This window comes from Xyrauchen texanus, chromosome 43, assembly GCF_025860055.1.
Source record: "Xyrauchen texanus isolate HMW12.3.18 chromosome 43, RBS_HiC_50CHRs, whole genome shotgun sequence".
Taxonomy (NCBI): Eukaryota; Metazoa; Chordata; class Actinopteri; order Cypriniformes; family Catostomidae; genus Xyrauchen; species Xyrauchen texanus.
The window spans coordinates 495,442-512,540 of NC_068318.1; the positions used below are offsets into that span (position 1 = coordinate 495,442).

General features: G+C 43.4%; 1 protein-coding gene across 1 annotated transcript in view; it reads right to left on the reverse strand.

The window, feature by feature from the left end:
• Positions 1 to 17,099, reverse strand: part of LOC127635719 (paralemmin-2-like) — a 197,628-nt gene that overhangs the window by 94,388 nt on the left and 86,141 nt on the right. Inside the window, exons 3-4 of the mRNA XM_052115949.1 lie at positions 16,346 to 16,426; positions 10,696 to 10,826 (exon numbers count right to left, since the gene is read on the reverse strand). Coding sequence (XP_051971909.1) covers positions 10,696 to 10,826; positions 16,346 to 16,426 — 212 coding nt within the window. The remainder of the gene's footprint in view (positions 1 to 10,695; positions 10,827 to 16,345; positions 16,427 to 17,099) is intronic.

Genomic DNA, 17,099 nt, shown 5'->3' on the forward strand with positions numbered 1-17,099 from the left:
CCCCCTCAGGGAATTCCCTGAGAGGAGGGGCGGCAACCTCGCCTCTTCCCTCGTCATTCAGAGCAGCCGAGGATGGCCCTGGCTCCGCCTCCCCTGCCAGAGCATCGCACACCACACACCTCTTTATGCAGGACTCATCCGCGCAGATACCCTCTAAAATATCTCTAAAACTCGGCCACTCAGTACCCAAGATTAGCGGATGAGTGAGGCGGGAACTAACCACTGCCTCCACACTATGGTTTCTTCCCCTGAATTTAATCGCCAAAGTCACCAAGGGATACTTGTGAACATCCCCATGCACACACCTCACCCTCACCAATTTAGCTAAATCCAAAACCCCGGGTTGAACCAAGCATTGGTGGATGGTGGTCTGATTACAGCCGGTATCCAGCAAAGCTTGGTAAATACCTCCCCTGATCCTTACCGGAACCCGGTATGCTCCAGCCCGATCGGGGGCAGCCTGCGGGACGTCGGAGACCCACACCACCATCCCCACCTCCATCAGTGGACACTGATCCCGGAAGTGGTCCGGGTCTCCGCACTTCCAACAGGCCGGCCCAGATGTCATGCCCGCACTTGTGCTGGCGGGCGCCCCCACCTGAGGAGGAGAGCGGCTGAAGGACGGGGAAGGGGCAGGTACATTCTCCCAAGGCCGGGAAGCTGGACGGAGAGGGCAAAGGGGAGAGGTAGGGAACAGGGAATGACACAGGGGAAGGAGAGAGAGAGAGCTCATCCGCCCTCGGAATCGCTGCCATGTGGTCCTCCGCAAGACGGACAGCTGCCTCCAGCGACGCGGGGCGGTGGCACTGGACCCACTCCGCCGTTCTCTTGGGCAAGCATTGGATGAACTGCTCCAGCACCACCTGGTCAACCAGTCCCTCAAAGTGGTGATCCCCCACAAGCAGCCACCTCCGACAGGCGTCCCGGAGCCGTTGAGCAAATGTGAACGGGCGGTCGGGCTTCTCCAGCTTCATACCCCGGAAGAGTTGGCGACTTTCTTCCGGGCTGTGACCAACCCATTGCAAAATGGCCTTCTTGAGGTCAGCGTAGGCCAGGAGGCTTGTTGCCGGTAGCTGCTGCGCAGCGAGCTGAGCTTCCCCGGACAAGAGTGGCACTAGGCGAGCCGCCCACTGGCCGTGCGGCCAGCCCCAAATTCCAGTGGTGCGCTCGAAAAGGTCGAGGAAAGCTTCTGGATCGTCTGCCACCCCCATCTTCTGTAACATGGGTGGGGCAGCGTGGCTCCGGATAGCATGCCGGTCCTCTGCTTGAGCCTGCATAATCTAAAAAAAATGACGATCCTGGTGCTGCCGGAGCTCAAGCAGGGATTGTTGGTGGCCCTGATGTAATGCAGCGAGGGATTGGAGGACCTCCGCCAGCTGGGAGGACTCTACGGGGCGATTCTTTTCCATTGCTTGGAATAAACTTTTCCAATTTTCCTTTACCGGGTTTCGGCACCCGTGTGACACTTTCCAGCAAGGATGAAAGGAGAAGACAGTTCTTCAAGCTCAAGGTGTAACTTTAATGTACACACTTCCCACATACACAGTACTTTACACACACACACACACACACACACACACACACACACACACACACACACACACACACACACACACACAGTTAATCATATTAAGGAACACAGTAGGCTTCCTTGTATCAGACTCTCTCTCCCAAAGGTTCTGTGGCTGCCACTTTTATCCCACTCTCCCCGTGCTCACTGAAATTAGACACAGGTGTTAGGTATAATTTAGCTCAGGTGTAAGCGCCCTTACCGCTTTTCTCTCCCGAACCACGCCCCCGCTGCCACAGACCTCTTTTCAATGATATTTTGCCAATTTTATTGTCTTCTGCTAATTTTTGACCACTGAAAGACTGTCTAGTGTCGCTCCACACTCCAGCTCAGTAGGTGGTGGTAATGCACCATAAACTGGATTGCCAACCGCAAATAAACATCACAAGAAGAAGAATTAATAACTTCTGACCTGCAACAGCAATATGGATCATGAGAAAATGTTTAACTAATTACAGTAGTATATTAATACTGTATACAGCAATAGTGTTTAAGTCAGAGTTTCTGTTGTGTTCATTCAAAAACTGTATTGTTTTGTCAGTGAAATGCTGAAATGCATAAGACTGATTCAATTTGCTTGTCGTTTGTTTAACTTTGCGGAACTGCTTGCTAATTTAGTGACACGTAGTCCTACCTGATCTGATCATCTAAATGTAGAATATATTCTAAATATCAAAACATACTCAGAAGTTTATCATCGTTATCGAGGATATATTTTTGAAACCTAAAATCTACCCATCAGTGGAGAAACATTTTTTTGTTAGAGGGAAAAATGCAAACTCCAAATTGTGCACATCATTGATTATGTGAATGTTATTACTTCCTGATTTCAGTTCAGGATCCAAATCCGGGTCAAACCCAGGAATGGTACACAGCTGGATCTCTCGGAAACAACATACCAACTACCCGCATTATCATGTTGGCTTGTATAATCTGTATTTGAGTAATCTAAATTCCCTCTTCATGCTAAAAAACAATTACACTAATTTAACTTTTAAAGAAGCTCTATGGACAGCACCTGCTTTACCTGCTGGTCGATTACCAATACAAATACATTTGTCACTCAGTTTATAAAAGTCTATGGGGCGAAACATTCCAAAAGGGTTCAAAGCAGAAATATGCAGCTCAAGTTTTTTTTTGTTTTGTTTACATTGTTTTAAAATTAGGACATCAATAATACAGTATTTTTAAATCATGTTTCAAATGTTTCAGTCTTCATTGTTCTTTATCAACACTGGAAAACTTCTTGTGCACTCGTTTATTTTGGGGAATTGACACTGCGGGCACAAAAATAGCCACCAGCCACTCTCTCAGTCTCCATACTTCTGCGACAGAGATTGTTCTATTCATTCATTCATTACTCCCTCCGTCCTCACAGAGATTTCTGTGCCCCCCACCCCCAAACCCAGGAAATATCATCTGCCACCCTCAAACAGGCTGGCCACACAATGTTCTGAACAGCCACCCATCCATTTACCTTAATTTACCCTTACAATGACAGATGGGTGCTCACAGCCCAAGGTTATTCTTTTTTTAGGAGACCATAAGCGAGAGCATTTGCACGTTTTGATATTTTGAAATAGAGGCAAATGTTGAATGATGGAAAATTTCAGTAAATGGAATAGCAAATCTATTGTAGGAGGTAGAGCCTTCTCCTAAATGGTCCAAATATTGTACCTTCCTGCCAATGTTTTGGATGCAGAAATACTCATTCATGCAACTTCTCTTTAAGTTTAGACTGAAGACTCACTCATTAAGCAAGGCATACAGGCAACGTTACACAAAACACAGGCCAGCATCTACATCACAATGTAACTGATAACATAATCACTTCTGAGTATCAAAGGAAACACATTTATAATTTATGTAATCTAAGAGTTTTTCAAAATCAAATATAGTATCAAACTTTTTCCAAACACTCCTGCACAGTTCATTTGAAATTTTTAACATCTGAATAACAACTGATTTGGTCTAAACCAGATTTTACTGTAATCTCCGTGACTTAATAAAATAAAGGCAACAGTTTGCATGACTTTTGTTTTTAGTTCATTTACATTAATTATTTTAATTAAATGCCTTTACTGAACTTAAAATATCAGTAAAAGTTGCCATCATTGTAGAAATTACATGTTTTCAATATGACATAAGCGGAGTCCATTGCAAGTTCTTTTGACATGTAATTTTGAGCTATATGCATGCAGGATATGAACTACAGATAAAGTATCTACAATTTAACTAGTAAAACTAACTCCTGAACTCCAGTTCAAAATGCAGTTACTGAAATCTAAAATTAAATTCTTACTAAATTCCAATTTCACAAAAAAAAGTGCTTCTTTTGGACACATTTTGAAATCAATCATTGTTACTAGAGCAAATGTTTGTTCCCCGTCTGTCGCTTACTTCGACGTGTCGAAGAAGCGACACTAGGGGTCTCTCTTGAGTGCCGAATATACCTCTGAAATTTTTTCTATGAAAAAAGGCCAATGAGAAGTTGGCAGACAGAATTTGCATGTCCTGCCCCCAGACATACGGATATAATGTAAATTTCCTTCAACCCAAGGAACGCCACTCCAGCTGCTCCCCGCGTCGCTCCTTCTTCCCAAGGGATTGAGGACGATGCGGCTGGCGATGGAGGTGATCTGGGGATGGCAGCAGGCTCGGTTTCGCCAGGTACGCCCCTGCGAACCTCCCGCCCCCCGGCACGCTTGTTGACTCCTGTCCGGGCTCGAAGTAACAGCGGCTCGCTTCACGGCCACGAGCTGGATGAGCTTGCCGCTGCATCGGAGAGCGGTCCGGCATCTGACGCAGGTGACACATCTGGGCTGCCACCTTCGGGCCAGCATGCCCAGGCTGAGGCCGACGCCCAGATGTCCGACATGCTTGCCCGGGCCGCCGCCAGCGTGGGGCTGGACTGGAACCTTCCGTCCTCCCCACAGCCATCGCAGCTGGATGATTGGTTCCTAGGGTCTGCGCGCCGCTCACAGCCACACCCCCCGGTCCCTTTCTTCCTGGAGGTGCATGATGAGCTGACGACTGTATGGAGAGCACCCCTCTCCACTCGTCACAAAGCCCCTTGCTCATCCACTCTCACTACCCTTGACGGCGGAGCGGCCCATGGGTACACAGTGATTCCCCAGGTGGATAGGGCGGTTGCGATCCACCTATGCCCCAAGAACGCCGCCACCTGGACAGGCTGCTTCCGCCCTGCATGCCATGGGCCTCCTGCAAGTCCACCAGGCCAAGGCACTCAAAGATCTGCACAAGGGTAGTCCTGATCCCGACGTGCTGCAGGAACTGCGCTCAGTGACCGACCTTGCCCTCAGGGCCACAAAGGCCACAGCGCAGTCACTCGGGCAGGCGATGGCCACACTTGTGGTTCAGGAACGACATCTGTGGCTGAACTTGGTCGAGATGCATGAGACGGACAAGATACGCTTTCTCGATGCCCCTGTCTCCCATTTCAGCCTCTTAGGTGACACCGTCGAGGACTTTGCCCAGCAGTTCTCCGTGTTGAAGAAGCAGACGGAGGCCATCTCACACATCCTGCCTGCCCCGCCGCAAACCTGCCGCCACGGGCCAAGCTCCGTCTGCTCGCCGAGGGTGTCCTCCTGTGGCAAAAAAACGTGCAACTCCACCTCAACCCGGCCAAGCTCTCAGCCCCCGCATCGAGCACCCCTCAGGAAGCACATGCCCCCTGTCTCACGGACCCCCTCGAGGACCCAGAAGGCTCCCAGGCACTCCTGAGATGATCGACCCAGAGACCGAGACGTTCGCTCCGGAGCTGGTAAACATACTACTCCGTCCCCTCTTTTTTGAGTTTATTTCATTTGCCACATTTTCAATAAAAGAGCTATTTCCTTTGTCTCTGGGTCACCTGGCCCGCAAATGCCATTCTCACGGCACTCTACCGCCACACGCTCCTCCTGGCCCACTCCCGAGAGTTACTATGTGCCCACAGGGACCAGGTGCTCAGACACCTCAGTCGCTTAGGGCTTCAGGTCAACTGGGAAAAGAGCAAGCTCGCCCTGGTTCAGAGCATCTCTTTTCTCGGCATGGAGTTAGACTCAGTCTCAATGTCAGCGTGCCTCACCAATGAGCGTGCGCAGTCAGTGCTGGAATGCCTCGCCGCCTTCAGGCCAGGCACTGCAGTCCCTTTAAAAGTTTTCCAGAGGCTCCTGGGGCATATGCATCCTCCGCGGCGGTCACGCTGCTGGGGTTGATGCTTATGAGACCGCTTTAGCACTGGCTTCAGTCCCGAGATGAGCATGGCGCCGCAGCACGCACCGTGGACAAACATTCAAACCCTGGACAGACCTCTGCTTTCGGGCAGGAGTCCCCTTGCAGCAGGTGTCCCAACGTGTCCTGGTTACGACCGATGCCTCCAAATTGGGTTGGGGCGCTGTGTGCAATGGGCACGTAGCCGCGGGACATTGGAAAGGGGCCCCACTGCACTGACACATCAACTGCATAGAGTTGTTGACTGTTTTTTTTGTTCACGTCTTGATCAGATCAGACAGCACCACCGCGGTAGCATACATAAATTGCCAAGGCGGCGTACGCTCCCACCACATGTCACAACTCGCCAGTCATCTCCTACTTTGGAGCCAGCAGCAACTCAAGTCACTGTGGCACATGCACTGGCACACAGCTGGCCCATGCGGCTACGCAAGTACGCATTTCCCCCAGTGAGCCTTCTTGCACAGGTGCTGTGCAAGGTCAGGGAGGACAAGGAACATGTCACTCTAGTGGCTCCCTATTGTCCTAACCGGGCCTGGTTCTCGGACCTCGTACTCCTCGCGACAGCCCCTCCCGGGCAAATTCCCCTGAGGAAAGACCTTGTTTCTCAGGGATGGGGCATGCTCTGGCATCCCCACCCAGACCTCTGGAACCTCCACGTCTGGCCCCTGGACGGGACGCGGAAGATCTAGCTGAAGACCCACAAAGTTGCGCAGTCAGGTCAGTGTCAGGTCAGGTTTCTGCAGGAGAGGTTGGAGGGGAGGCTGTCCCCGTCCACCTTGAAGGTGTATGTAGCTGCTATCGCAGCCCACCATGACGCAGTAGACGGCAAGTCCTTGGGTAAGACTTGATTATCAGGTTCCTAAGAGACACCCGGAGGTTAAATCCCTCCTGGCCAAGCCTGTTCCCCTCCTGGGATCTCTCAGTGGTCCTCTCGGGCCTTCAGAGACCCCCCTTTGAGCCACTAGAATAAGCTGGACTCAGGACCCTCTCTCTAAAGATGGCCCTGCTGATCATGCTCACCTCCATCAAGAGGGTCAGGGACCTGCACCCGTTCTCTGTCTCTGACCCTTGCCTGGAGTTCGGTCCGGCAGAAACACATGTGATCCTAAGACCGTGGCCGGGCTACGTGCCCAAGGTTCCTACCACGCCCTTCAGAGATCAGGTAGTGAACCTGCAAGCGCTGCCCCGGGAGGAGGCGGACCCAGCCCCATCGTTGATGTGTCCGGTACGTGATTTGCGTACATATTTGGACCGCACACAGAGCTTTAGACGTTCTGAGCAGCTCTTTGTCTGCTTTGGTGGACCACAGAAAGGGAACGCTGTCTCCAAACAGAGGCTCTTCCACTGGGTGGTGGAAGCCATTTCATTGGCCTGCCGTGCCCCCCGCGGGTCTGAGCACACTCAACAAGGAGTGTTGCGTCCTCATGGGCACTGGCCAGAGGCACCTCCCTGGCAGACATATGCAGAGCAGCGGGTTGGGCAACATCTAATACCTTTGCAAGATTTAACAATCTCAGGGTAGTGTCAGTTTCGTCCCGTGTTTTCTCAGGTTCAAGCCAGTAGAACTTGGTAACACGCTGGCGGACTGACCGGGTATATCGCTTGCACCTTGCGTCCTTTCCCTCGCTTGAGGTAAACCTGTGCGCTTTTTCTCCCAGGCGATCCCAATCACTCGACTCCCTGGATGACTCTTCCCTAGCCTTCTAGGTCCGCAATTCAGCGGAGGAATTCGGTGACCCAATCCACTGCGGGTACTCAGATCTACCCTGTACTGGAATAGGTGCTCCACAGGTCAGGGCTCCTACGTGGACTTTCCCCCTGTGTGTATTTTCCGTGGTACGGTCCCCTTACGAGCGAACCCGTGTCTCCCTTGGGCAGTTCCCACTACCCCCTGGTCACCGCGTCTGTAGCAACTCCTCACTCCGAAGAGGCGCCACCTCCCACATGTGACCACCACTTTTACCTCCCCCTCTCTGAGCAGGTGTGGTCTCCGCAGGGTCTTTTCCCCCGCTAAAAATAGGGGACTGGGTAAGACCCCCTTCCCTGATGTGTGTAAGGGCCCCAGCCATTGACTCTATGTGAGAAACATAGAGAGAAAAGAGGCCCGGCTAGGCTTGGCCCATTCCCAGGTTGGCAAGCGTCATCTTGTTCCCCTGTCTAGGGTAACTATAAGGATTCCGACAACTTTATGGGGCATTGGGGGAAGGGTACATGCAGTCTGATACAGCTGGTCGTTTTGGCACGTCAACGAGCCAATGAGGCAGTCTCAGCATGGACACTGAAACACCTCTGTTGTGGCCAACAAAGCACACAAACAACTGCTCTGAATTACGCTATTGGCTAGTGTGGTCAACATAAACTTGCAGCGCCCTAACTGGGCCAAGCATATGTAATCTTTCATGCTCCTCCAACTCAAATGGGGGAGGACAGAAAGACTGAGAATGGATAGTCTGCGACCAAAAGGATGTAGACACAAACTTGGGCAAATAGCCCAAGCGAGGTCTTAACACCACCCTTGAAAACTCTGGTGCAAAATCAAAATAAATAAAGGATTGATTGACAGGGACTGTTGAATCACCAACCATTTATACAATGTCAATGCCACCAGCAGGGCCATTTTAAGAGTCAGAAATGCATCAGTAACTGTTGCCAAGGGCTCAAACGGAGAGCACTTCTCAAACAACAGATAAATCCCATAAGGGAACGCGGACAGGACGCACAGGCCTTATCCTGCATATGCCGTGCATAAAACGCGAACCAATAGACTCCATTAACAAGTGCATGCTCAGCCGCTATAGCGGCAACATACATTTTAAGAGTTGCTGGGGCAACCACGGCTCCAAAATGCTCTTGAAAATTCCAACATTGTAACGACAGGGCAGTGAATTGGATCTTCGCCTCACACTGTTCATCAAGAAGCAAAAATATGGCACTTATATATATAAAGCTTCCTGGTTGATGGAGGTCTAGCATTAAGAATGGTATCAACCACCGCAGGTGATAAACCATCATTCAATAGAGAGCCCAGTTGAGGGGCCATACCCATAACTTAGTCCCCTAAGTCCGGTTGAGGGTGCCAAATGCTGCCCCGAGCCTGAGACAACAGGTCTGTTCTGACCTGAATCTCCCAAGACTCTTCCTCAAGGGGAGAGACCAGCATTGAAAACCATACCTGAGATGGCCAAAACGGCACCACTTACTGATAAGAGGAAATTCGTAAAGGCACAGTGTCGGCTACTGAAGCACCAACGCATCGATGCCCAATGTTTCCGGGGATGAGAGGGAAAACCAGAGGGGACAGTGTGACGTTTCTCCTCCAGATTTAAATCACAATCAGAGTCCATTCTCAGGGCATCATACACTGTCTGGACAGGAGATCCACCACCAAATTAAATCGTCCCGGGACATGTACGGCTCGTAGAGACAGCACATTGTCCCTTGCCCACAGAAGAATGCACCATGCCAGCTTTAGCATGGCATGAGTGCGCACCCTCCCTGGCTATCGATGTAGGACACCACTGTTCTGTTGTCTGACCAGATAAGGACATGGCTGTCCTGAAACTCCGGATGGAAATATTTTAATCCCAGTAGCACCATAAACATCTCCAGACAATGTATGTGCCAATAATGCCGCTGGCCCGTCCAAAACCCATAGGCTGAATGGCTCTCGTATACAGTACCCTAACACGTTGAGGAGGCGTCTGTCGTTATAACTCTGCGGCAGCACACCTGTCCCAACGGAATGCCCTACGGAATGCCCTACGGAAGGTGTGTCCGTTTCCATGTTAACAGTGTTCGGTAGCACCCACGCGTCACTTTGAAGGGACTAAATGCATGCGTCAGTGGTTGAAGTCTCTTATGGAGTTCACTCAGCACTGAAAAGGTCTCACATACAACATGCCCTGGGGAATAACAGCAGAAGCCACAATCGCCTGTGAAATGTTCTCGCAGGGAGAACACTCCCCACTTTCAACATCGCTAGACACCGGTGGGATGACAGAATGCGAGATGGAGATAGGCAGGCCTGCATTGTCCGCAAATCTAGCTCAACCCCCAGATACAGAGTCTGTTGCCTTGACAATTAATTTGATATGAATAGTATCTTCTGAGAAAATAATCAAATCAAATAAAGAGCCTTTCATTTGTGAAATATTCCATTTACACTGGATTATACAGAATTTTTGCAGAACATCCAGCAAAAATAACTATATATCAATTTATACTGTTATATTTTTATTTACAATTACTCATACTGTCACATATATGGGCCATTCTGCTGACAAATATGTGATTTTCAATGGATGAATTACAGTAGCTGGTTTTCTAGCACGTTTTCTTAATGCCTACTTTTTTGAAGCAACAATGCTGTGTGGTTGCCTTTCAAAAATATCCAACAAACCACCCAGCTTTTATATAGCAATATCTGTAATTTAGTCCTACCAGAGCAATCAACATAAAATCAAATCAGTTTCACAATGTATTCCATATGAGGAAGGAAGGAAAGCAGCTTTGAAGATCTCATAATTAAAAGCAAAGCTGAGAAGAAAAAACACATCCCAATGATGAACACCAATGTTTGGGAAAGCAGTTGTTTAATGGAAGCTGTTGGACAAAATAAACTCAGCGGCTTCTTTCACAAAATGCCTTCAAAGATTAAGTAAAAAGTGTTCAGAAAACATACACCATCCTGACAAGACAAGCTTAGATCAGCATGTATTTCCATGCTGGTCCAGGCTGGTTTATGCCAGACCAAGAATGTCTTGCTGGATAAACTGGTTAACATATTAGTGAAGCATAGGTATCAGCATCCAAAACCCAACATATGCTGACGACCAGCTATTCTGATTAAAAAAATAAAAAATTTAATCTGAAACACATTATCGTACCTCTGAATGCAATCTTCTAGTTTTTTGATGTGAAATTCATCTTGCTCAACTTGCTTCCTGTGGCCTTCATCTTCCTCTTGTGGTACTGCTGGTGTCCCCTGAAGAAGCCATCTCTCCCTCATGGCTTTAGACTATAGGAGCACAAATGCATTTTCCACATTCAGGTTGATCTATCTAGTCTCCTGAAGGCTACATTCACACAGTCAGTGTTTGAGACTGACAAACATATTAACATACAATAAATATATTAACATACTGTACAGTATAATACATATATTAACAATATATGTATTTTTTTTTAATAATCATTTTTAAATATTTAAAGATAACTATGTATAATTATTTCATCATTATATATTGAATTATTGTTATATGAGGGGCTTTCTCAGCAAATATTTGTAAATGCGATCAAATGCAATTAACTGCAATGAATTAATCGGGACACCATGTGTTTAATTTGATTAAAAAAAGTAATCGATTCAAAATTTTTATCAAATTAATTACATGGTGTCCCGATGAATCACATATTCAAATATTTGCTAAGAAAGACCCTCATATAACAATAATTCAATAAATAAAGATTATACATATTTATATCAATATATAATTATACATAGTTATCTTCAAATATATATATATATATATATATATATATATATATATATATATATATATATATATATATATATAATAAAACATATTCAGATAATTAAAATGCATTACATTCTTGTAGCAGAAGAGTTCATCATTGATACGACAACACAAAAAGCGGCTTTAGAATACAATGTATTGTTTACTACCATATTATTGATCACAAGTCAATCATTGGCATACAGTTCACAGCAATCCATTTCACAAGTGAATTTGTCAATCAGTTGGAGATTTATTATGAGGGCTTGTTTAAGAGCCCGTCAATCTACACCTGCATCAGACATGCTTGTGTAGCGTCTCGGGTGCATCGCATCATAAACATAAAATGTTTAGTTCACTGTTTCAAGTTAAATATAGTTAAATACTCAATCTTTAAACACATATTGAGATCCCTTAGTTCGGATTTGCGCTCAAGGGTTTGAATGCAAGAACATAATGCATGTCTGTGTCATTCTGCTGCTCAAGGGTGTTTTTCTTCACTGTATAAACTGCGCATTGCCATGCAGCTGAAGTTTCACTTACTGCACTCTGGAGTAAACAGGTGGTACTACAAGCTCAGGAATCTTCCATATTACGGTCCGGGGGCATTGCGATTAATGGCGTTAATTTTTTTAACGCATTATTTTTAGCCAAATTAATCGCACTGATTTAACGCGTTAATTCAATGCGATTAATTGGACTAAAAGAATGCATATATATATATATATATATATATATATATATATATATATATATATATATATATATATATATATATGCATAATAATAAATATATTAACATAGTAAATATATTTCTATATTTATTAACATTTGGCTTTTAAATTGTCATGTACTACAGTAAACTCTTTACCAAATTAAATATGATATTTCATCTTGCCCCAGACTCTGTATTTTAGGTGATGGGGCAGTCATTAATATAGGGGATAGGTGCATAAAGAATTGGGTCCTGGCCAGTGTTATGATCGGTAGACGGGTTAATCTTAGGGGATGGAAGTCGGATGGGAGTGCCCTCATTTGAAAAGTGGTGCATGGAGATGGGCAGGGTAGCTGCATTTGAGGAGATCTCGTATAGAAGGCTGGGCAATCTGGGGTTATTTGATGGGAAATTGGGCAGATATTTGGCCTTTTTGTTAGGCAAGAAGGGCAGTGGAGTGGGATCTCTTGTTTTAAACGTGTGTGCAGTTTTGTTTTCTGAAAGTATGAAAAATGGGGGGTAATTAATAAAAATGGTTGATAATGAAATTAAATAAAATAAACAAATCTAATGTAGGCACAAGTTTATCTTTCAATCTTAAGTTTTATTATTATTTTATTTTGACTGTTTTACTGTTATTTTTACTGAAGTCTCATGACAAGTAGTAATAATAGTACAACACTGAAAAATTGTAATAACTGGCTCATACAAAAATAACGTGACTTTTACTCCCATCAATAAAAATAAACAAAACAAGGAACAATTTTATCAAAACGATTTTATCAAAAGTTTAACTCAAACCTAAATCTAACCATGAAGTCTAACCCCTTACTCAAACCCTAAACCATTTCATGACTTTAATATGCAAATTACTGTTGCGTACCACGCAGGAAAGAAATCATTGTGGTTTGGAACGTGATGAGGGGAGCGTATTACAGGTTATTGACATACACCATTTGTATTGCATAAATAAATGTTGAATGATTAGCCAAATTTGTCAACATTTTCTTGCTTAAGTAAAGTGTTGGATTACTGTACCAATTATTATGAGTTGTCATGAGAATGACCAAATCCAGCTCTTCACCAGTAGTGCAGTAAACCTTTGGTGACAATTAAGAATTTGCCGCAAATTTCATTTAAATGTTAAAATCATGAGTGCTGAATTTGTGGCAAATTTGCGGCAAGTTTCCTAGAACTCTCGATTTTTGTAATTTATTGTCATAAGTTTGCTTGTGTAAAGCATTATATAAAAAAGAGATACAGTAATACCAAAGGTATAGCTATAAGTACATGTTTTGCTAACATGTCATACTTTTATTAAAAACCTTATTTTTCATGTATTGACATAATTCCTATTAAAACAGGAAGTTGGGGCAGCCCTTACAAAAAATCTAAACAAGCCACAAAAATGTATGCAAATTTGCAACTCATTATTTTCACATGCAAATAAGCTTGTGATTCACCACAAATGTTAGCCAGAAGTTTGCAGCACTTTACCAGTTGTGGTGAACCTCCGGCAAACCTTTGGCAACAATGGACAATTTGTGCAAGTTTGCCGCAAAGCTCATTTGCATGTGATAATTATCTGTGGTGAATTTGTGGCAAGTTTGCATTGAACTCTCAATTTTTGTAAGGGAGGGCATATCAAAGGGCTTATCTCTTTTTGATAGAAAATAGATATTATTTTATGTCACAGTCATGAAAGATGATTGCTACTTGCTATTATTTATTTTTTTCTACAGGGAGAGAAAGACTGTAAACCGTGAATCTTCTAAAAGTTAATTTTGTCGACTTCAGAGTGTATATTAGCATAAAATGCTAAAGCATCAAAGCTTACACACATGGGCTAAAAACCATTAAACTCAATTTTTGATTCCATGGGATATTTACAAAGGAGGCCACTTTTAATTTGGACCATAACATCTTATTTGTTTCTCCAAGATTAGATAAGCGGAGGCACTGCAGTCATCGCTGAGGCCTACTTACCGATGAGAACTTGCTTAAGACTATGATTACACCCACTGCTAAATAAACATCTCTCTTCCTGGATATGCTCCTCTTTTTCGCCAAGTCCTCAATTATTTTAAATTCAGCTCTTTGAATAAGTTTCACTTACTTTTCTTTATGGACACATTCACACTGACAGTGAAGATATTGCCTGATATTTGTGAACACAATCAGTAGATGGGTCAGGACTTGTTTGCTTAAAAATCTAAACTAGCTGCAAATTTACAACTCATTATTTTTCATGTGCAAATGAGCTTTTGATTCCCCACAAATGTTTGCCAGAAGTTTGCAGCTCTTCGCTGGTGGTGGTGAGCCTCAGGGAAACCTTTGGCAACAATAGCAAATTTGCTATGAACTCTTGAATTTCGTAAGGGTGCATGCAACTTCATTAAATGGATTCACAAAAATGTTCACTGTTATCTTATTGTCTCTTGGCAGTCTTTACAAAAGTCTCAAAAAAGTCAGTTTAAGAGCATTATCAAATCTTTCTCAATCATTGAGAATAAATGCCTTGCTTCCTTTAAGCCCACTTCTCTTCTGAGTCCCAGACAAAATTTCATGATTCACTTCAATCTAAGGCAAATTTTTTAATTTTTTTTATTTGTATAAACTAACTGCCATAAAATTTGTGTGATAACACGGCAGAGCATTTCTGTCTAAATGAGGCAAACCGTTGACTGTCTGATAACACACTAGAGTCGAGTCAGATAGAGTCAGTCATGTTCATCTGACCCTCAAAGAGCGAATAGAGATTATCATCAAGACCAAACCGCAAAGATTTCTTTCTCTCTATGGACTGTACACACAGGACATGTTCTTGTGTTATCAAACAACAAGACTCAGAATGCAGAGGTCTTGGGATGCATTTTTTAATCTTTCACATCTTACATCTTAAAGGAATAGATCACCCAAGAATGATCATTATCTCATAATTTACTCACCACCCTTATGGCATCTAAACTCTTATGACTTTCTTTCTTTTGCAGAACACACATGAATATATTTTGATGGAGTTTAGGGTTGAACATGCAAGTCAATGGTGTCCAAAATTTGAGTAATTAATTATTTCATTTATGTCTATTGAGATTGGAGTCTTAGGACTTTTATTTTGAAACGCACAATACATCATGTGTCAGTCTTTACCGCGCATGATACGGGGTTGAAGGAGAAAGACGCTAAAAATGCACTCTGTGAATGTTTAGGAAGGTTTCACTTATTAAACACAGATTTTTCTTAAGTTTATTTAGTTTTTAGTCCTGGTTTGCAGTGGAGAACAATGTGTGTGCCATATTGAGTAAATTAACCTTTTTGTAAATTATAAAAGTTTGTACATGCATTGTGTTGACTCATTGCATTGTTTACATGGTAAGGTCTCTGTTGCTGCCTTGTGGTGATGTGTAGAAATACTTAGTTATAAAACGGTGAAACTGTGTTTAATGAAAATGGTTTATTAATTGGTACACATTGTATGTTTTATTTCATTCTTTATTGTATTTTTCTGTTTTCATACAGCTCTTACGGTGATTCACAATGATTCATGGTTACTGAACGTGACTGAAGATTGCGTAACTGTGAAAATAAAAAAGGAATATGTGAACCATCAGTAAAAGAGTCGACCATAAGTAAACCAGAGAGCTATAATAATTTCAGTATAAAGGTCTTGGCTCAGTTATGATCTAGGAGACTGGAGATGTCAAGATTTATAGTGAAAAGGGAGTTACATTTTGGTCCGTTTCTCACCCAAAACCAATTGTATTGCTTCATAAGACATGGATTAAACCGCTGGAGTCATATACCTTTATGCTGCCTTTTTATCCTTTTTTCGAGCTTAAAGATATTGGAGCCCACTGACTTTGTATTAATATATTCACATTACATAAAATATGTATCTTAATTTTTGTTCCACAGAAGAAAGAAAGTCATATGATTTTGAGGTGGCATAAGGGAAAATAAATGATAAGAGAATGATCTCTTTTGGGATTAAGTACTGTATGTAATAAGGTTTGCAGAAACACACATGCATTTAAGGGTTAAGTATGTCTAGCTGGACTCCAAGCCTGGCCAAGCTGGTGCTGAGTTGTCTTACTTTTCTCTAAACCCCCTCTAAAACCATCAAACTGTAAGACGACAGTTTCAAAATATTATTGAAGCTTTTTGTGAAAGTGCATTAGTGCATTAGTACCCAAGTAAACATGTAGAAAACCTATAGAAAGCTGAATAGTCACATTTCATTTAACAATCTATTTGACTAGTGCAACAAGATTAAAAATTCTGAAATAATATAAATGATGAGTTTACCTTGAAATTTTGAAGTTGCAGAACAAGTTCATCGAGCTCTCGTCTTTTGTCCTCTATCTCAGTTTGTCTTTTCCGTTTTTCCTAAAAAGATTATAGAAATTATAAGAATTATAGATTATAGAAATAACATTTTACACAACTGACATTGATTACACTAGAATTATTTAAATGCAACATGATCATACAGGAAGTCAACATGTTGCTAATGAATGTTTCAGTTGCTGACAAACACCATCTGACTTTGTTTCATCAATTAAAATAGGGCTGGGAAATATAACATGGTAATTAATATTTTATTTTTAATGTGTACATTTTTTTATGCGATTAATGCAGTGTCCGAAAACCTTGCGTCTGTGATTTTTGGAGCTTCAAAAGAGAAATCTCCATTCACTTGCATTTTAAGGACCTACTGAGCTAAGATATTTTTCTATTTTTCTTAAATTGTGTTCTGGTGAAGAAAGAAGGTCATACACACCTGGGATATCACGAGGGTGAGTAAATAATAAGAGAATTTTCCTTTTTGGGTGAATTATCCCTTTAAGTTTCACTTGCCAATAAAGTTTGATATGAATTGAATGTGCACAATTGATTCTATAATTTTTCAGATTAACAATATTTATTGATTCACATATTTGAACATAGAAAAACAATATATATTTAAACAGAGTCAACATTAATCCCCACTATTACCCTGTCCCCTCCCAATCCCCAATCCCACCCTGGCCCCCAACAACATCCCAGTGGTCGTAAATGA